This window comes from Cavia porcellus, unplaced genomic scaffold, assembly GCF_034190915.1.
Source record: "Cavia porcellus strain 051 isolate PalLab524CR breed Dunkin Hartley unplaced genomic scaffold, mCavPor4.1 scaffold_9, whole genome shotgun sequence".
In the NCBI taxonomy this organism is placed as follows: domain Eukaryota; kingdom Metazoa; phylum Chordata; class Mammalia; order Rodentia; family Caviidae; genus Cavia; species Cavia porcellus.
The window spans coordinates 65860817-65883858 of record NW_026947492.1 but is presented as its reverse complement, the minus strand read 5'-3'; the positions used below and the strand labels follow the sequence as shown (position 1 = coordinate 65883858).

Here is a 23042-nt window from a genome sequence, read left to right as displayed (position 1 = left end):
AGTATTACAAGGTATTTAGAATCAACTAACAGAAGATGAACAATTGTTTCAGTATAATATCCTTGTATATAAAAGCAAAAAAATTTTATCCTAAATAACAAAGTATAGTATTACATTTCATTTCATCCCACAGCTGGCAAACATTACTTAAACATAGGATATATAAAACCTGTGTAACTTCCAATAACTTTGTACATATTTTCAGGGTTTATTAATGTTTACCCTGTACATATACAATCTCAGTAATTATTGATTTGTTTCTACTGGTTTTATAGGCCTAGAATTTGACTATCTCTGGGTCACCACCCCTTCTCCCTCATCTATGCCATGGTGCTCCTGGGAAACTGCATGGTGTTCCATGTCATTCGAACTGAGCCGATCCTCCACAAACCCATGTTCTATTTCCTGGCTATGCTGGCCCTCACTGATTTGTCCATGGGGCTGTCCACCGTCCATACAGTGCTGGGCATCCTGTGGAGGTTCACTCAAGAGGTCAGACTGGATTCCTGCATTGCTCAGTCCTACTTCATCCATGCTCTGTCCTTGATGGAGTCCTCAGTCCTCCTAGCTATGTGCTTTGACCGCTACATTGCCATTTGCAACCACCTGAGGTACTCCTCCATCCTAACTGGTGATAAAAGCATGAGGATTAGCATAGCAGCCTTAGGTAGGAGTTCTTTACTCATCCCTCCAGCCATTATCCGCCTGAAGTTTTTAAACTACTGCTGTCCTCATATCCTGTCGCACTCCTTCTGCCTGCACCAAGACTTACTCCGAATGGCCTGCTCAGACATCCACTTCAGTAGCATCTACGCTTTGGCTCTGGTGATCGGCACTCTGCTGTTGGATGCAGTGCTCATCCTCATCTCCTATGGGATGATCTTGTACACAGTTTTAGGCGTTGCATTCTGGGAGGAGAGAGTCAAATCCTTGAAGACTTCTGTGTCTCACATCTGTGCTGTCTTGGTTTTTTACGTCCCCATCATTGGTCTGACCATGGTGCATTGCTTTGGAAAACACCTCTCCCCACTCGTTCACATCTTCATGGGCAATATCTGTATCCTTCCCGCTCCCTTGATGAACCCCATCAATTACAGTATCAAGACTAAGCAGATACAAAAGAGAATATAGAGATTGTTCTACTCCAAAGGAACTTAAGTGTTGAAATCCAATGGGAAAATATTTAAAAGTGAGCAGCAGAGTTGCAAGTAACTAAATATGAATTTACTCAGTTCTATTTTAGTGTCATTTTATGTCACTTTTGTGTCCCTTTTGGCAACCATTGTATAGCTATGAATTTATCTTTATACTTGGTAATCAATTTTGTGTATAGCAGTCTATCTAGACAAAGTGGTGAGTCATATTAATACATGATATAATTTCTCTAATAATCATTTCACCTTTGGTTTACAATTATTAAAAGTATTTTGTACCACTCAATGAAAAAAGTAGATTTTACTGGCTGAATTCCTTCACATAATTTCTAAAAGTTTAAAAAATATTTTGGTTGAAGACTGTAGCTATGTATCTTGTGCATGAATCTATACACACATTTAGTTCAACTATTTAAGCACATAATGGAATGAACATCTTAAAAAGTTCTGGTTCTTTAAGTAGAAAAACAACTCTCAGCAGTGTATTATTGACAGCAGTTGGAGAGTTCAACAATGTCTCCAAGCCAGTGCTATGAATAGTGATGGAGATTTTGATTAAGTACCAAATACCACAGTGAAATAAATTGACTTTTGTAATTTGTTTCTAAAATCAAATGTTCAAACAACAAGTACTACTAGAAGGTTATTGGCATTGTTTTCTTCTGATCTGCTTTGCTCTGTTTTGTTTTATTCTCTTTATAATAAAACAACATAAAAAGAAGATTATTTGGATCATTTGAAAGTATTTTCTTTCAATCCATGTGTATGTCAAATTTCATTCAACTTCCAGGTCACAGATAAAAGAATATAAAATAAATGCCTCGTTCATATGACTCAGTCTTTTAAGTCTCTGAAATAGATTTTATTTTATATTGTACAAATGGATTTTTTTCTTTTTTATTTAAAAGGAAAAAGAGGGAAAAAAAGCAGAACAAATCAAAACAGTGTAAGGGTACAAGTAATTCAGAACTACCAAAAAAAAAAAAAAAAAAAAACCAGTAAGCTATCACCAGTTAATAGATTGCTTGCTATCATCTTAGAAATGGTGTTTCAGGTCACAGGATCAAAGCACACAAAGCGAACATTCAAACAGTGAGACTGCAAACAGTTGTGTTCAGTAATCCAATCAAAAATATTAATATGGTCTTCTATTTAACACACCTAAACACCTTTGCTGTTGTATCCTTTAGGGCACATTTCTTTCCCTCTCTTTACTACAACAAAATTTACACATTTTGGGTTTTGTGGCTCCTTTAGAACGTATTACTTTTTTTTGTAAGAGAATAAAATCAAGCATGATACAACAAAGCTGTCAGTCAAAACCAAGGAAAGACATAGCACATGATGTAAAAACAGAGTACAAGGTTATCAACAAATGGATTTTTTTCTATGTAGGTTAAATTATATGCAAAACTTTAGAAGGTAATACATAATGGATTTGAATATATTACATGGTTCAACTTTTGAATTGCATGACGGCTCTTTCCTGTCAACTTTTCCTATGGATTTCTTTATTAATAAATTAAATAATTAATTAAGATTTTCAGACAGGGAATCTTGCTACAGTTCAGCCTACACTCAAACTCATTATGTAGGGCAGTCTTGCTTTGAACTCCAGGCAGTCTTCCTGGCTCAGCCTCTCCAGAGCTGGAGTTACACATGTGTGCCATCACAAACAGCTGTAGTTTTTTTGTCATACAAATTTTTTAAAGGATTGTGTGACCACCATAAAACATTTGTATGATAAAGGCATAGCACTCTACAATGATGTCTTGCATGTTAAAGTATACACATTTAGATTCTGCTTATATTGTTACATTAAAACATTATTATTCTGATAATTTATCTAATACTTAATATTTTAGGCTGGTTTGTCAAAGTATAATTATCAACAGTATTTCACTCATGTTAGATCTATATACACAGTGCAGCAACTTTGCAAATACTGACAGTCATAAAACAAGCATCAAAATCAACATACAGGATACATCCATCACTTGTCAAGCGTACCCTCTTGTGTATTTTGGGCCACCTGCATCCACTGCCTGAAGCTTTTGGAAGCCACTGTACTCTAATCTGCCACACAAGTTTGCCAATAAGAGAAAGTGAGAACAAGATGATAAGTAATGTAATCCTTTATGTGTTATTCAGCTATAATAGTGCTTTGGACTTTTATTGCATTTGTTGCTTGAATCCGTAGATAACTGTTCTGTTCCAATTGTTTTTCTGATTCCCTTGTGGCATACACAGGATTGCTTAATCATTATCCAATTAACCTTCAATTTACAGCTTCGTTTTATTTATTATTTACTATGAATAAATATATTACTAACATAGATGCACAATACTATCATGAAATTTTTCCAAAATGAAAGAATTTGTTTCTGTTTTAAAATTTTATATAAAAAGTAATGTACAATAATTGTAGTTTAATGTATTTTCTTTGACAGTTCCATACATCAACATACTGTCTTTAATTCTGTCTGTACTCCCTTCTACATTGTCTGGCTTATTATTTTATATTATAAATAAAAACGTATTAAATATTAAGTCTTACAATGATCAAAGTTATAGTCTATATTAATCCATTGTTTATTATATATCTTGAGCCTTGAAAGCACCAGGAATAATTTTATTGAATTTCTTGATAAGTTTGGTAAAGTTTTCCAATTACACTGGTCTTTTCCAAGAACTATATCTTACTCAAATTTCTGTAAATTTTATGATAGTATGCTTAACTAGAACAAGTCTCAAAGCCATATTTAGAGCAAACCTACTCAGTGCCAATTAAAAATTTAAAAAGAATGCTAGGCAGAATTTATCTACCTCGCTTCCAGCTTTTTAACTTAAATAAAATATTTTACCAAACATTTTTGTTCCATCAATTTTTCTATGATCAACATATAGTAATGGGTAACATATGTCTTTATGTCTTGGACTATATATTAGAACTACAACTCCCAAGAAACTTATTTAAAAAAAATACAAGAGTCTCATGTTAATATGTCTTCCTTGCAGATCAATATTGCTTAATTTTTTAAAATTAATTTTTTACACCATAAAATTGAGTGTAAAAGCTAAACCATTTAGTATTGTACAATATATTTTCAGTGAGGTTAAATATGAAGCAAGAATATATTCATTTATCAAATATTTATTACACAGCTTCAATGACTTTGTGAAGGTAACATCTATCAATATGTGATGCTATGCTAATCAACTTAAGTGTTGTTCTGATGTAGAGTTTATATTTTTTTGCATGATGGAGTAGGGAAGAAAGACAGTCAAATATATGAAATAACTGAATATTGTGACCAAATGTGTGAAAGAGACAAACAGTAAGAAAAAGTAAGAGGTATACAGGTGGTTAGAGAAATTCTCCTTCCGAAGTGTATTATTTTTAAGGAATTCACAAGTGGATATGAGCTTCATCTGTAGCTCATGATAGTGTACTTTAATGAGTCCTTTAATTGAGATACTTAGATATGTTGAAGAACACAGAGGTATAGAGAGGAAAATACATTGGAGACTAAAAATTTTAGAGTCACAAATATATGTTTTCATTGCTCACCCATGATTGTGAGCTGATAATAAATACTTCTAAATAGTTACAATAACATTCTCTGGTAACACTGTATTTAATAAAATGTCACAAAGTATCTTGTTTATGAGAGGAATGAAACTAAAATAGTTCAAATATATTTAGATAAGTGAAGAAAGGGATAAGATATGAGATGTATGTATCCCTAATGAAAATATATGCAATAATCTAAAACAAAATAACTTTAAATCAGACATCATCACATTAACCAAACAGCATAGACAGGTAGCAAGTGGTTTTTGGTCCAGAAATGCAATGCATCTCAACATGTGCTAATCATTATAGACACCACAGAAAATCAGGGGGAAAAATGGCATGATCACTTTTTAACACATGGAGATAAAGCCTTCAATAAAATTAAATGTTACTGTATGATTAAAAACCCTCCATAGCCTAGACATTGAAAGATATTACCCTACATAATAAATGTTGTTCTTGACAAATTCAAAGCTCGTACAATACTGAGTGAAGAAAACATGAAAGTATATTTCTAAAATCAAAAAAGAGTCATCACTCAATGTTTCTAGAAAACTTGGAGAAAAGATATCAAAGATATAAAAGATATACAAATAGAAAAAGATGAAGTAAAATACTTAACTGTCTTGCAGGAAAAAATGACTGTATATTAAGAAAACAGTGACAATCTTTTAAAAACTTTCTTAAATTAATAAATTCGATCCAGTAGCAGGTTTCAACATGAATAGTATTAAAAGAAGCGTACCTGTTCACAAATAAGGTACTAAGTAAGAATTCATGAAAACATGCTATTCACAATAGCTTAAAAAACAGAAACAAAAACAACATAACCTACCAAAGCAGGTAAAAGTTCCATACAAAAAATGAAACACATAATAAAGAGAAAGTGACAATAAAATATGATAAAAATCATCCATGTTCATTGACTGGGAAAATAATGATTAAAATGCATAACCAAAAGGATCTAAATATTCTACATAATTCTCATCAACATACCAATGACATTCATCATAGTACAAGAAAAAATCCTAAAACCTATATGGAAGCACAAAAGATGCCGAATTTGCAAAGCAATACCAAGTAAAAAGATCAATACAGGAAACACTGCATTACCTGATAATTAAAATGCACTACCAGTCTCTTCAGCACAAACATTTTGTTGACATCAAGCGAAGACATGTAGACCAAAGAAAAAAGCAAAGAAGATCCAAGGATAAACCTGAACTTCTACAACCATCTGATTCTTAACAAAGGAGCCAAAACATGTTGGGTAAAAGAGTCTCTTTCACACAGAGTGCTGGCAAAACTGGACATCCATATGCGAGAGATAAAAGCTAAATCTCCATCTTACACACTGTGTATATGCAGATTTAAAATACAACACGGCCTTAAATACACATATATTCTCAAATACTGGGATCATTAGAAAAAAAGATACAGGAAATACTCAAAATACTGCTGTAGGCTATGATTTTCTGGATAGGACTCTAATGTACAGAAAATAATAAACAAGAATGAGAAATGCCCTAGATAAAAATAAAAAGTTTCACAACAAAGGAAAGAATCAACAAGTGAATAGGCAGTCTGCAGAGTGGGGGGAAATCTTAATTAGCTGTTCTGAAACAAAACCACTATCCAGACTATGCAAAGATCTCAAAAAGTTTCACAACAGAATAAATATTCCATTGGATACTTCATCATGAAAGCTGAATGTATCTTTGTATATCGGAAAAATATTTTTTTTTGTCATTGTGCTTCTTGTTACTGGAGATCAAACTGAGGACCTTGCACTCTCCAGGCAGGTGTTTACACTGCTGAGCTAAACCCCAGGCCCACATAAAATATGTTTTACAGTGCTTGATATAATTATCATTAGGGAAAGACAAACCAAAACTACACTGAAATTCATCCTACCCTACTCAGAATGGTGAGTCAAGAAAACAAACCACAGAAATGTTTGTGAGGGTGTACAACAAAGCAACTCTTATACATTTTTGGCAGAACAAATTAGCACAACCATATTAATTAATGCGAATGTTCCTCATAGTCTCAAAATAGAACCACTACAGTGTTTAGTTGTGTCAGTCCTGAGTATGTGTGTGGCATAATCAATGTCTGTATAAAATGAAGACAACTGCTTACCCAGGCTTAATATGACACTACTCACAATAAGCAAGGTACGGATGATCAATTTCATGTCAACTTTTAAAGTTCTTTCTACATTGCTCATATGAGAGAAATTATGTGCTTCATATCTTTCAGAGGCTGGTTTATCTCACTTCATGTAGTTCTACCCATTATCTTCAAATGATAAGTTTTGGTCTTACTTGTAGGTGTATAATAGTTTGTTGTGCATTTACTACATTTCATTATCAAGCATTTATGGACATTTAAGGTGATCATGTAATCACTGCTATAATGTTTTCAGACCTCAGAGACATAAGCAGTGTGACATTGTGCATGGCCTTGATGACAGAGCCTCAAAATCAATGAAGCGAGATGCAAATGAGATTTTAAAATCTCCAAATTTAACTTAAAATTCAAACTATTCTCTTATAAGTAGATGAAAAGACAAGAAAGGGATAAAGACATAGATGAAATGAACAAACAAGAGAGGCCTCTGAGCTGTAGGTAGTGATAAACTGAAATTTTCTTGGTTTACTAATGTGAATGTTACAAGGCCATGAAAACAATTAACAAGGAACTGAAAAGGAGCATGTTGGACTGTCTGAATGATGAAAATAAGCTGAATATAAGGGAAAAAACAAAAGAGCAAAAGATAGAGAATGTGGGTAGCTTGGCAATAGATAATAACATGCAATAAAAGTGCACGATCATGGAGAAATGTCTCAGCAGCTTCTTACGTGTAACCCTGATTAATGCACTAGAGTGTCGATTCAACTTAGTATCATGTCTGATGGGAAATCTTTTGACTCAAAGTACATTTTCAACTATTCACATAAGTACTCCTTGACCAAATCAGCAATCTAGTTTTTTAGGAACAGATCTTTTGACTGTATGTATGAATACAAAGCTAGCCAGCAGGTAATAAAGATATTTATCATCTAGAACTCACGGAAAATATTACCAGGCATTAGAAGCAAACAGTAATATGGTCATTAATGAAGGAATAAAAAACAATACATTATGAACAGTTCAGAATGTACACTAATGTTAGACACTGCTGAGTAGACTAAATCAACTAGATATAATTAAAATATTAAGATATCTACACTATTAAATCAATCTAAAAATACATACACAAATCATCATCAAGATTGAGAAGTGATCTCAGTAGTGACTGGGCTGACAAAATAGGATAATAATAGAATAATACAGGGAGTCATTTGTTAATTAATTAAAGAATTTTGAAGAAACCTAAAAAACTTCTTTTGCATTGATAAAGAAGTAGATAATTTAAGAACCATGGAATTTATTACAGTTATTAAATATTAAGTTCAAACATTCCAACAATGAAAACCATTCGACACTGCATCATATCATCCTGATAAAAATTACATTAAAATAGTTAAAATTCTAGGTAAGTTCTTTCAGTGAATTAATGAAGATAGAATAATTTTCATCTGATTATCTAAGGGCAATAGCAAAGTGGAGAAAGTTCAGTAGCATACAGTTAAATGATTGAACGTTACTAATTTAGAATATATATGGTAGATGTACAAAATATAAATATCACCATATCTAGTATAAACAATATAACATACAAACGAGCTAATGTAGCAAATACCATCAAAAGATTCAAAATGAAGTATACTACAAGTGTAATGTAGGGTTTCTTAATTTTTTATTAGATTTAGTAATTCCCTCCACTAAGGCTTTTCTATTATTGAAATGTGTTCTGAGGATAATGTCTAAGTTTTCTTATAATGTAAATATTATCTTTATGTTTATAGCTATGATATTCTTCCAAAAATACAAATTATTCCTTGTTAAAAAGACCACAATTGTTCAGTTGTCTAAATTATTTAGGGTGCATGTGAGACTCATTTATATTCTGAAATCCTACAAATGTTTTTTACAAACACTATTTACAAACTTTTAATCAAATTTTAAAAAACCACATCTTGTTGCACCACCTATTTATTGTGGTAGAGTTTCTGAAATAATTCTGTGGTAGCTACAACAAGTGAGGATGTATGAGGCTGCCTTTATGACTCAGTTTATTGTAAGGTGGAGCTAAAATTAAGTAAGCAAGTTTATTCCTTCTGGAAGTAGTTATGCCAATGGTAACACCGACATTGCAACAGAAAACTGTTTAGGTGTCCTTAGTTCAACATTAACATCAGTCATATTTTCTCTTAATGGAAGATATGACAAATCTCTTAGATTCAGAAAAGATACAAAGTTCATGTGTGATGAAAATTAGTGAAGAAAAAAGAAGCACAAACTAGATAAAGAATTTAGAGGAACAAGCAGATGTAGAATGTAGTTAAAAAAAACATATTCCAATATGCACATTTTGTTTTGGAAAAAAAAATATTTCCTGCAAATTTCAGCCCTTTAATGCCATTCGCTTGAGATTTGATACTATGTTGAAAGAAGTGAAAGTGTAGCCGTGGTACTGAAGACAAAGCCACCTATGTATTTAAAAGTCTCCTGAGGCTTACACCAAACATTGCCGGTCTCCATATGCTTGATCTTGCATTATCTTGCTGAATGATTGGGCAGAGACTCCCAGAAGTCTCACTCTCAGTGTAAACCTCATGTCCTAATAAGCACTAAGCCTTCTGCATAAAATTTCACATTCTTGAGCATCCTCATCACTAGCTCTGCAAGAGTGGTGTTTAGACAGCAGGCAGATGCCATAATGAGCCAAGAATATTTTGCTTTCTTTTGCTTTATTTCGTACATTTCTTTTTGCTTTATTTAACTTTATTTTCTGGAAGTTGTATTGCATTTTCTTCTCCAATGCAGATAAGTAATGAAAAATAGGAAACTGAAAACTTGTGTAGTAAGCAACATCTCTGAATAAAATTCCAGTTGTTTATTAAGCTCTGCTATGTCTATATCAAATTCAAATAATTCTGGATTTATCCTAACTGGTTTTGTGGTCCTAGAAGGTTCCTATCAGTGGGTCTCCATCCCATTCTCCCTCATCTATGCCATGGTGCTCCTGGGAAACTGCATGGTGCTCCATATTATTCGAACTGAGCCGAGCCTCCACTAACCCATGTTCTATTTCCTGGCGATGCTGGCCCTCACTGATTTGTCCATGGGGCTGTCCACCGTCCACACATTGCTGGGCATCCTGTGGAGGTTCACTCAAGAGGTCAGTCTGGATTCCTCCATTGCTCAGTCCTACTTCATCCACACTCTGTCCGTGATGGAGTCCCCAGTCCTCCTAGCTATGTCCTTTGATGGCTACATTGCCATTTGCAACCACCTGAGGTACTCCTCCATCCTAACTGATGACAAAAGCTTGAGCACTGGCATAGCAGCCTTAGGTAGGAGTTCTTTACTTATCCCTGCAGCCACTCACTATCTGCCTGAAGTTTTTAAACTACTGCTGTCCTCATGTCCTGTCGCACTCCTTCTGCCTGTACCAAGACTTACTCCGAATGGCCTGTTGGATGCAGTGCTCATCCTCATCTCCCATGTCATGATCTTGCACACAGTTTTAGGCATTGCATCCGGGAGGAGAGAGTCAAATCCTTGCAGACTTGTGTGTCTCACATCTGTGCTGCCTTGGTTTTCTACATTCCCATTATCAGTTTGATCATGGTGCATCGCTTTGGAAAACACCTCTCCCCACTCGTTCATGTCCTCATGGCAACATCTACATCCATTTCTCAGCCTTTATGAACGCCATCATTTACAGCATCAAGACCCAACAGATACAAAGGAGAATCCAGAGCTGCTTGTATCTGAAAGGAACTTAGGTTTTGCAATTTAATGTGAATGTATTTAGAAGGTACCAAGTGAAGTCACTATGGTGAGAGTAGCAAGTAAATAACAATGTGTTTATTCAGTAGTGATTTTGTGTATTTTTTATGTTACATGTACTTTCCTGTCATGTTTCCAAACACCGTGTCAGTGAAATTTTTTTATACTGTTAAAATCAATTTTATGCACTAGAAGACCTACAGAGACATGCTGTGATTTAAATTAACACATGATGCTGTTTCTTTAGTAATATTCACATCTTGCTTAGAGGGTATTTTTGTATCTACCTATTGCACATTCAATTGTGGTGACAAAGCCCTTTCAAATATTACCTAAATGATCCTCAGTTGTTAGTCTTTTTTCAACTTTTATAGCATAATCCTGTGTTTTATATATGATCCTAATTATGCTGTTATTTCCGCAAGGTGAATATATAGTGGATAAGTAGTGTAAAAACATTGGACTCTTTAAATCACAAGTAGTTAAACAACTGTCCAAAATGAAATCCTGCATACAGGTATTATACCAAAGCAGGAGTTTCCCCAGAACTACCCTGTGAATGGTGGATCAGATTTTCATCGTTTGCTTGTAAGTACAAGTGTTGGAATGAGTAACCTTTTGTCATTTGTGTCTGTATTTAAGAAATGCCTGTAGCAAGGGCCATCGGAAGATAATCTGAGTCATTAAAAGTAGTGACTTGAGCCCAGGTAATTGGCTAAGCTCATTCAAACCTCAGGTTACAGTGAAAAGTACCTAAATTTATGCATCTTTACTGTGACTAAGCTTCGTAAATGTTTCTAATTTAACCTCCCAATTCTTTCTAATATATTTTTTATATTATATCATTACGGATTTTGATACACATTGGTTAAGTGGTATGAAAAACTATATTAGGTAATACATTGTGGTTTTGGAACTATTTTTGGCTGTTTCACTTGTTTTAAATCCCATGATAGCTCTTTCTTTCCTACTTCTTATATACTTTTTTTATAGAAAGTGTTTAAGTGATACTGTGACCATTGCAATATTTACATTATAACTTAAATTTCACCAAAGTAAATCATGAATAATAATAAAATTTACACGTTTAAGTTCTGCTTGTATATTTATTATCCTATAATATTATTTTTTATATATGACTAATTCACTATTTTAGAGTGGCTTATCAAAATATATCTGTAAACAGTAATTTATCTTTGTACACATTTTGAAAGTTTTGGAATAGTTTATAATCACATAAACACCAAAGTCAAGGTATAACAGGTTTCTGTTACCCTTCAAAGGGCCTTACATCTGTTTTATGGTCTTTCCTCTTAGGCTGCCTCAAGTGTTTGTCAGCCAATAATCTAATTTGTGTTGTAGAGGTTTGCCTTTGAAAAGGCTAACTTAAGTGATATAATAGCTAATGTAATGTTTTCTACTTGGATCTTTCTCTTCCATTTCATTTTGGACATTTGTTCTTGTTGCTGCTTACATGCATAAGTCATCTCTTCTCTGCTTATGGTTCCATTGTGTCATATACAGAATGTATTTAGTCATTCATTAATCCACATCTTAGATTTGTTTTGATGATTCTGAATAAATGTACCAGTAACATAGATATCACATGATTATAACACTTTTTCCTAATGAAGGAATTCATATTTAAAAGCTTTACATAATTATTAAATCCCATTAATTGTCAGGTTAATAGGTTTTCCCTGTGATATCTCTGTGCTTGTACATATAGAACTTTTCTGATTGTATCCAACCTCACTTCTACACTGCCTGTCTTACACCTTTATTATTATAAAGACAAAGACCACCAGACAATAATGGTCACCATAATTTTTAAAAATAATCCATTTAAACTAATCATGTATCTATTGTATGGCATGAATCTTGGAAGCAAAGAGTATAGCTTTACATTTACACTTCAGGGCAAATTTGTGGATAAATCATACTCATTCAGTTTTGTCACTAATCATATTGAAAAGGCTATAAAGTCACTAGAAAAATGTTGGGTAAAAGTATACTTATATATTTATAAGTGTACTCTTAAATGAGTTGTCAATTGAAAATATCCTGTAATAGATCTTTTTTTTTCAACCTGTATTATGATACACTAAAATGCTTGCCTCAGGTTTTGCAACTTTCATGTAGGGAGGTTTTTACCTTTTTGTTTCCACAATGATCCTACTTATGAAATGGTATACTGAACTGACAGCTATTCCCTTAAGGTCAATCACTAGTTTTGAATGTTTTGAATAATTATATCTTTGCTGTGCTGTGACAGTACGTGCTTCATTGTCTCCTGTACAGTTCTCTGCTCACTCATTCCCACATTGGGTATTACTTATGTTAAAGGGGAAGCCACATGTCTTTGAGGACTCGCTGAGTGAACTGTCTGGACCTACAGTCTCATAGTTAAATACATGGCTATTGCATCTTGGATGAATTGCGTTATGCCTTCTTACTTTGCATGGAACCTAGGCAGTTCTGTACCCTGTGTGGAATTCTGACTGACAATTTTCCTTAGATGCATTCAGTGAGCCATTCATATCTTTGACTTTTACTAAACAAGTCCAGAAACAAGACCGACACTGTCCTACTTTTCAGATTGAAATGTATTTTCATGGCCCAATCGCCACATGGTCTATGTTACCCTCCTGACACCATCATAAGTTTACCGGACTTACAAGTTCCATACCAGGACAGAAAAAGCTCCTAGGTCACTTTGTGCCAACTGGAAGAGAAGAGAATTAAAGGAGATCTATTCCTCCCTCTGACTGACTATGTGACATATTCATTTTTACCCCATTATTCTCCCACATTCTGAGAAGAATCTCAGAATTTCAGTGAGATAAGAGAAAACAGAGAATTACTGACTCTTCTATTTAGCGTTTCAAGCACATTGGATTTCTATCCTTTCTCAGCATGATGTTTTCAGAGGGACCAGAGAACGTGTATCTGTAACCTTTTTAAAATTCCTATCTTCCCTACTCCCCTTCTTTATGTCCTTCCACCATCTCAAACTAGAATGGTTTGCCTATTTTTGTTTTGTTGTCCCCCCCGCTTTGGTTTGTAAAACGGATTTTCTCTGGATCTAACTTTCTCCCCTCCATTATAATTCTCTTTGTTGTTCTGTAGCAGAGATTTTTAATAATAACAGAACTGTTGTAAAAAGACTAAAACAGAGAGTCATTTGTCAAATGTACTTGCGTTTTACAATTTCATATATATATATATATATATATATATATATACATATATATATAAATTTATATGCGCTATATGTTTGTAAAGGCCTTTAAACTCTATTTTCAATTAAGTGATTCCTCATTGTAGTAAATGCTACACTTTCAACATCCACTTGTAAGATAATATAACTTTGTTTTAGCATATTTCATTTGCCATTGTACTATATTTAAAGAATTTGTCAACCCACATAATTCTACAACTTTGAAAATAACAGTTATTGTTGTATTTATAAATTATTATTCAATTTCTTGTAACATTTATTATGTTGCAAACAGTACTGAAAGAGCATTACCTATATTTTCTGCATTGAAAAGTTTAGCACATAGGAACATAGGAAAAATACTTTCTCAAGTAGAATGATTATTAATAGTGGCATGGAAATTTTATTAGTGACAATCTGTCTTTGGAGATTGGCTTCTTTATAATAAGTCTACATTTTGTCCTAGTGCAAAAACATTTACTCTCTTAATATTTATTTTGATAATTATCATTGCACTGAATTAAGAGCTAGGAGTCTCCATTAGCAATTTCTGTTTTGATCCTACACATCCTCTGCACTATTTTATCTTATAATCTCTGGCATATTCTTTACTTTCACACCCTTCTAATAATACTTTATTTTCTATATTAAGTTTCCTAATGTCCTTCTCATGGACAAGCCGAAGTTCATTTTAAGTAGCAGAACATTTGGACGTCTAGAACGTGTTAATGTAGTATTAAACATTACTACTACATACTTCTTTCTTTTGGGAGGTATGTACTAGGAATTGAACTCACGACTTCGTGCTTGCCAGCTGGGTGCTAATGCCACTGAGATAAATTTGCTGTCATAAACAAAAACTTCTAAGTAAGGAAAGGAGATATTTTTGTCATAGTTTTAAAGCAACCCTTACATAATTCTGGAATGCATTAACTGGTCTTGCTTCTGTGAGAAATTACATTTGTAGTCATATTGTTGACTAAATATGATTAAATCTTCAAATTTCAATTAATTTCATATAAAAATAAAATGAAATTGGTTAAGACAAAGTCTTATACAAGATCTGACAAAAGTTACCCAAGGAATATAAAAAAAAACTTTAGTAGATCAATAGGTGTTACATTGTGGCAGTAGTACAAGGTTTTCACAACAAAAAAATCAGCCCATGACTATGTGGGTGGGTTCACTGCTCAACAGATTTTTGAAAAGCTAGAACCCTTTTTTCAGAAAAAAATATTAAAACTATCACTAAAACAGAATTTCAAGAAAAGCCAGTAGGACAAATAATACATTACATATTGTTGTCTACATACTAGTTCTATTCAAATCCATCCATAAAATACAAAAAAGAAATAACTTCCAAACTCATTGTGTAAACTTTTGTCAGTAAACTGATACCACAAAAGGAAAAATGCAGACAAATATTCCCAATGAAAATAAATGCAAAATTCCACAATAAAATAAATGCAAATCAAGTTTATCATCTCATTAAAAATATCACATTTTGAAGTACTTTTTATACTAGAGACTCAAGTGTTTCAACATGTGCTAATAAATAAATTCAAAATATCCCATAAAAATCAAAATTGCATGATCTTCTCAACACCTGCAGATAAACTTTCAATAAAACTAAATATCCTGCCGGGGGGTTTAGCTCAATGGCAATAAAGTGTCTGCCTGGGGAGCATAAGGTCGTGAGTTCAATCCATGGTACCAGAAAATAAAATTAAATGTTCCTTCTTACATATTTTTTTTTCTTTTTACTTTCCCTTCTGCATCCTATTCTTACATTTGTTTTTTTTTTAAATGAATAGTAAAAATGTGTCCATACATGTTCCTATTTCTTAAGATAGATATAAATCGCATGTGCTGAAAATATATACTAATAAAATGAAACAAAGAAAAACAGAAAATAAAGATGTGAAATTAAGAGAACTGTCTGTCTGTTAAAATCACCCAACTTTCATTAATCTTCCCTTTACCAGGTTAGAGTTTTTTATGACTCTCATAAGTTTTGTTTGATTTTTCTTCAGAGCCTACAACACTGTTACTTGCTCACACATATGTTTTAGGATAAATTCACGGAAGTATACAAGAATTAAATAACCCCTCATGATAAAAACTGTAAATAAAGTAGGCAGTGAAGGAGCATACCTCAACATAATAAGCAATATATGTAGTAAAGTCAGAGCCTATTTCATTGTTCAAAAGCAAAAGTTGAAAACATATCCTCTAAAATGAAGAGGACACAGGTTCAACTCTAACATACTTGTTCAAATTTTAGTGACAACTGTTAGGTAAGAAAAAGAAGTAAAAGGGACACAAATATGCAAGGCTAGCTCAGATTATCTCTAAATGCTGACAAAATGCGTATCTAGAAAACACTAACTATCCTTTGAATTTCCTCAAGATGCGTAATTTCATTAAAGTAAGAGAAGGTAAAATCAGTAATAAAATATTTTCCTATGCACAAATAAGGAAATAAGATATAATTCAAGAAAACAAGACTCATCACAAAGCCTTTGAAAGGGCAAAAAAATCTACTGAAGAAATTGAAAGATTTTTACAATATAAAAATGTAAAATACTGAACAAAGGAAGGAAATAACACAGCATGAAAATAGTAGTGCAAACTACATTTGTGCCCAAGAAAAAATAGGCAACCTGAGCCTAAGCACATCTGGTTAAGTCATTAAATGATGAGTTACAAATATTCGAATAAGGAAAACTTCAGGTGTAAAGGGTTCAACTGCCACTCTGATTAAAAAAAAAAAAATTACGAGAAGAGAGTGATACCAGCTCTGCATATGGACTTTCAGGAAATTAATGTGGATGGAAGATTATCCAATTTCTACCCCAAGGGTAGCATTAAAGCCACAGTCATGAAACAAGAAAAACTGAAAATTACTCCTCCAGAATATAAAAACCTAAAATAAAACTCTTGGAAAATATAGTACAGCTAATTTAATAGTCAAATATGAGCCATTGTACTAAAGGAGAAAAATATTATAGTTTCACATAGGTCATTTTCATCTTTATTTTATTTATTGATTCTTTGTTTCCAAGACTTCTACTCAGGTATTCAGTTGCATTCTGAGAATATTGCCTAAGTGTTCATATTATCTAAATATTTTCTTTACATTTGTAACTTTTGCATTATCTCTAAAAGTTCCATTAACTCCTAGTCAGAAAGAATTATTAGTTATCCAACCATACAAACCATTGATTCTTCTCAAGAAACACTTGAATTCTGAAATCTTAGACTTATTCTGAGTAAGCTCTAGTTATCCACAGACTCTTTAATCAAAGAAATTCATAGCACGGTACTTTATCTACTCGATATGGGAGAATTTCTGAAATTGTTCTTTACTAGATGTAGAGCTACAATAACCAAAGGGCTGAGAAGTATCTATAATAATATCTACTGGCTTATTTTAAGACAGTGTTATGTTTGAATAATCAATATTATTCCATCTGGAAATAGTTATCACATATGTGGACAACAGATAGTGTTACTTAATTATATTAATTGCTCCTGGTTCAAAAGTAACTCATTATGTTATGCTGTATGTGAGCAATATGAAGTAACAATGCTGTGGCACTCAGAAAAGTTAAAATTCTCATATATAATGAAGAGGTACCAAAAATAGTGAAGAAATATAAAGTACAAATGAAATTTTAATGGTTTACGAAGGGACTAGCCAATGTAATATGTGGTAGAAATCTACATTCCACTGTTTGTTCAGTTTCTTATGGGAATTTTTTGTTTTCTAAAAATGGGAACATTTTAAGCCATCCATTTCTTTGACATGGGACTTTGGAAAGAAGTAACAATTACAGCTATAGTACTAAAGAAAAAAGATGGCCATGTACTTCACAATCCCTTGAGAGCCAAGTTAGACACAAAACCCTGGCTCATGCATTGTGTCCCTTAAGAATTTAGCAGGAGCTCCCACAGGTCCAGCCTATGATGTAAATCCAATGTATCCACTGACACTATAGTTTCTGCATAAAAATCACTAAGTTTCTGGCAACACTTAACACTAGCACTGCAAATTTCTGTTGTCTAAGACAACAGATATTTGCCTTAAAGCATAAGGTTTCAAACGTTCTTCTGGTGCTAGTGGAAATTGGATTTGATTGCATTTTTTTCCTACAAAGCAGAGTAACATAATTAGAAATTGGAGTAATCCCAAACCTTGTGAGATTCGCTAATGCCAAACCTTACGAAATGTGCTTTAACTTTGTAACAAATTTCTATCGGTTATTAATATCTCCCATGTTTATCTCAAATACAAATTCTTCCAGGTTTGTTCTCACTGGTTTTCTTGGCCTAGAAGCTTACTATCTCTGGTTCTCCATGCCTTTCTCCCTCATCTATGCCATGGTGTTCCTGGGAAACTGCCTGATGCTCCACGTGACCTGGATGGAGCTGAGCCTCTACAAGGCCATATTCTACTTCCTGGCTACGCTGGCTCTTACCAATTTGTCCATGGGGCTGTCCACTGTGCACATGGTCCTAGGGGTACTCTTGGGATTTATTCAAGACATCAACCTGAATTGGCATTGCTCAGTGCTATTTCATCCATGGTCTGTTCTTCATGGAGTCCTCAGTCCTCCTGTCTATGTCTTTTGGGCTCTACATTGCTATTGGCTACCCTCTATGCTATTCCTCCATCCTAACAAATGACAGTCATGAAGATTGGCATGATAATCTTAGGTAGGAGTTTCTTACTCTGTCCTCCTGTAACCATCAGCCTAAAGTTCTTAAATTATTGTCATCCTCATATTCTTTCCCACTCTTTATGTTTGCACCAGATTTAATTTGAACAACCTGTTCAGACATTCGGTTCAACTAATGTTTATGGTCTGGCTCTGGTGATTGACACTCTGCTGCTGGATGCAGTGCTCATCCTCATCTCTTATGTCATGATCTTGCACACAGTTTTAGGCATTGCATCCCGGGAGGAGAGAGTCAAATCCTTGCAAACATTTATGTCTCACGTCTGTGCGGCCTTGGTTTTCTACATTCCCATTATCGGTCTGACCATGGTGCATCGCTTTGGAAAACACCTCTCCCCACTCGTTCATGTCCTCATGGCAACATCTACATCCTTTTCCCACCCTTGAACCTCATCATTTACAGTATCAAGACTAAGTAGATATGAAGGAGAGCGCAGAGATTGTTCTTCTTGAAATGAGCCAATGTGGTGAGATGAAATGTGAATGCATTTTAAAGTCACAGAGTGGAATTAGAAGGGTGAGGGTAAGTAATTTATATGCAATTATAAATTTCTATTACTTTGGTGTTTAAACATTATAAATAATTTCCTTTTTTAATGGCCATAATAAGTCTATGTGCTTGTCACACTTAACATATAATGAATTTTATAAATTGAAATAGTCATGTACAATAGGTGGAAAGTCAAACAATGTAATAAGTGCATTTGTTATAACATCCACAACTTACCTCTGACCCTTGGGGGCATTTTTGTATCTTTCCATTATGTTAGGCACAGTTTGGTGATTAAATTCATTCAAGTAATTACTGAAAGATTAATCTCTTAATTCATTTTTTTAATTCTCAGCAATGTATTTACAGTGGTGCTTTGTCCTTGATACTCATTTCAAACATATTGTGTTATGATGAATTACTATAATATCATATAGACTGTGGAATGTTTAAATCATTTAAAAATTAGTTAAATGATGATAAAAATCACACTCTTGATGTCAGTTTGTCGAACAACCCAAAAATCTTCAGGCCCTATCTGGAAATAGTAAGATGTAAATGACCAGTTAACTTCCAAGTACAAAAAATAGACTGTTTATATTGCTTTATTTATCCAAGCAATAAGAATAATTAAAACTCTCACTAGAAAATCATTTGAGCCATTTAAAAATATTTGAGTCCATACTTTTTGTTTTTTCTAACTTAAATATCTGACCACAATGTTTAGATATCAAAAAGCCTTAATTATTGTTATGAGTAAATAGTGTAAAGTATTTCCAATTTAATCTTTCCATCAAGAATGTCAAAGAGGTATACTTTTAAATTATGAGTAGATTGTTTGAAAGTATATAGGCTAGACAATATACCAAATTACCAAAGGTAATGTGTGATGTGCATTAGATATATTGTTTGTTTTAATTTGCTTCAAATCTCATGATATCGCCTTCTTCTTCTCCTTTTTTTTTTTTTTTCAATTCACTCAATTCAATTTGTTAAAGTTTAGGTAACCATTATAAAACTTTTACATTGGAAATAAAAGAACAAAAAGTTACTGCAGTGAATCATGGATGATACGTTATACTTATAGATATAAATTTCTTTAACGTATTTCTGCAAATATTTGGACAAAATTTACCTAGTATTTGAAAGGCTGATATATTGTTGTATAATTGCAAGTAGTAATATGCCCTTTTACATAGAGATGCATCACTTGATGAGCTCTGAGTGACATTATACTCATTCAATGACCACACACTGAAGATGTAGATTATTTCCATGACCCACACAAGTATGTTCAAAACTGTTTTTCATCTATTTACTCCAAGAACCTCAAATTACCAGGTATCACTAGTACAGTAACTAGTATAATTTTGTTATTAGGAGAAGGTCCTGTAAACTAACTTATATAAAACATAATCCTATTTGTTTGGATTACTACACTTTCAATAATTGTTTCAGTTTTATTCCTGTTACTGCTTGTATCCATAATTGAATTTTATATCCATTTGTGTTACATTGCATCATACATGGCAAGTTTATAGATGAAACAAATATTCTGTATTTTACTGCTTTGTTGTTTAAATTCTGAACAGTGCAGCTTTAAATATATGTATCACATGTAATTATGAAACATTTTCCTCAAATTGGTTGTTATTTTTAACATTAATACTTTTACTATTAAAGATGGATTGACTAGTATTCTAAAAATTATTATAATCTTGAAGACAATGAGAAATAGTTTATATTTTTGGGTGTCTGTCATTTGCTATGCAAATTGAATCTATGGACATGTAATTCCTGCTGTTAATTCTTAGATCGTATCTACAGGATAAGTCAGAACCATTCAGTTTGGTAAATGAGAACACTGAGACAAAAGTGTTTTCAATTACTAGAAAATAACTGGGAGACAGAAAGGAACTGTGTAAGATTATGTTGGAACTATTTCCATTTTTTTTTCTTTTACCATCTTGGTGATGGTTATATGGTTAAAATTATGTTTATGTACACGAGATTGGAAACTGATATCAAGATCAATGAAGCATATAGAACTCCAAATAGCCATAGCCAAAATAAATCTACACCAAGACATATAATAATGACCATCCCAGAAATCGAACAAAAGAATAGAATATTAAAAGCTGTCAGAGAGAAAAGACAGATCACCTATAAAGGAAAATGTATCAGAATCACAGCACACTTCTCAGCACAAACAACACAGTCAAGAAGAACATGGAATTAAGTATTTCAGATCCTAAAGGAAAATGATTTCCAACCTAGGCTGATGTGCCCTGCAAAACTGTCCTTCAAAATCGATGGAGAACTAAGATACTTCCATGACAAACAACACCTGAAAAACTTCATAATCACCAAGCCAACCCTGCAAAGAATACTGCAAGACAGCCTACATACATTTATGAAAAAACCACTAAATAAAGCAGACAGTTAAACAGGGCAGAAAGATAAAGATGCAACAGCAGAAAGATAACATGTCAACAGTAAACCAATATATAACAGTTCTAACCATTAATGTAAATGTCTCAATACAAAAATTTAAAAAAACAGACTGGCAGAATGGATCAAGAAACAAAATCCATCCATATGCTGTCTACAAGAAACCCATCTAACCAAAACGATAGTCACATACTGAAAGCCAAAGGATGGAAAACAATACTTCATGAAACAGGAACCCCAAAAAAGTAGGGGTAGCTATTCTGTTTGCATACAAAGTAAACTTCAAGCCAATAATGATCAGAAGGGATAAAGAAGGTCACTACATACTTGTTAGGGGGAAACTCCAAGAGTAACAGCTAACTGTCTTAAATATATGTGCACCAAACTCCAGAGAACCCAGTTAAATAAAACAAGTACTAACCAAAATGAAAAAACAAATTAGCAGTAACACAATTCTAACAGGAGATCTTAACACACCATTGACACCAATGGAAACAGATCAACCAGACAGAAAATCAGCAAAGAAATAAAATAACTGAACCGCAGCTGTGAAAAAAAAGGACTTAATAGACATGTACAGAGTATTCCACCCAACAATAACAGAATACATATTCTTCTCAGCAGTACATGAGACATTCTGTAAAATAGACCATATATTAACTCACAGAACATATTTAAATAAATGCAAAAGAGTTGAAATTAACCCTTGCGTGCTATCAGACCATAGCGCTATGAAATTACAATTTAATGGTAAAAGATACTGCAAAATTCCCACAAACACATGGAAACTGAAAAACACACTCTTGTGTAATCAGTGGGTCATGGAGGAAACTAAAGAAGAAATTAAGCAATACCTACAAGAAAATGAAAACAAATATACAACTTACCGGAATCTGTGGGATGCAATGAAAGCTGTCCTCAGAGGAAAATATATTTGCACTAATTTCCCACATCAGGAAAACAGAATGAATACAAATAAATAACCTGATGCTACATCTCAATCAGCTAGAAAAAGAAGAGCAATTCAAGTGCAAAGCCAAAAGAAGAGAGGGAATTATAAAAATCAGAGGAGAAATCAACGCAATAGAGACTAAGAAAACAATCTAAAGAATCAATGAATCAAAAATTTGGTTCTTTGAAAAAAAATAAATAAAATCGATAAGCCCCTAGCCATCCTTTTTTAAAAAGTGAAGAAAAAGTTCAAATTCACGCAATAAGAAATGAAAAAGGTAAAATCACTACAGACTCTATAGAAATATAGAAGAAGATCATCAACACCTATTTCGAAAACCTCTACTCTCAAAGATTGGATAACACAGAAGAAATAGACAGATTCTTAGAAACATATGAAGTAACAAAGCTAGATCAAGAAGATATAAAACTGCTGAATAACCCAATCTCTATCGATGAAATTGAACATGTAATTAAGTCCTTACCTACAAAGAAGAGTGCAGGCCCAGACAGATTCACTACAGAATTCTACAAGAAATACAAAGAAGACCTA

General features: G+C 33.2%; 1 protein-coding gene and 2 pseudogenes across 1 annotated transcript; all 3 read left to right on the top strand.

The window, feature by feature from the left end:
- Positions 1-327: 327 nt before the first annotated feature.
- On the top strand, positions 328-1131 carry LOC100727835 (olfactory receptor 51V1-like). Its single transcript, XM_023563119.1, has one exon. It carries the CDS (start codon positions 328-330, stop codon positions 1129-1131), a length of 804 nt encoding a protein of 267 aa, XP_023418887.1.
- A 7753-nt stretch (positions 1132-8884) lies between these two features.
- LOC101789338 (olfactory receptor 51V1-like) lies at positions 8885-10631 on the top strand (annotated as a pseudogene).
- Positions 10632-18085: 7454 nt separating this feature from the next.
- Positions 18086-19016, top strand: LOC106026597 (olfactory receptor 51V1-like; annotated as a pseudogene).
- The last annotated feature ends 4026 nt before the right edge of the window (positions 19017-23042 follow it).

Bases quoted from the DNA above. Each gene is read 5' to 3' on its own strand.
- LOC100727835 (XM_023563119.1), top strand. From the start codon at position 328: ATGGTGCTCCTGGGAAACTGCATGGTGTTCCATGTCATTCGAACTGAG.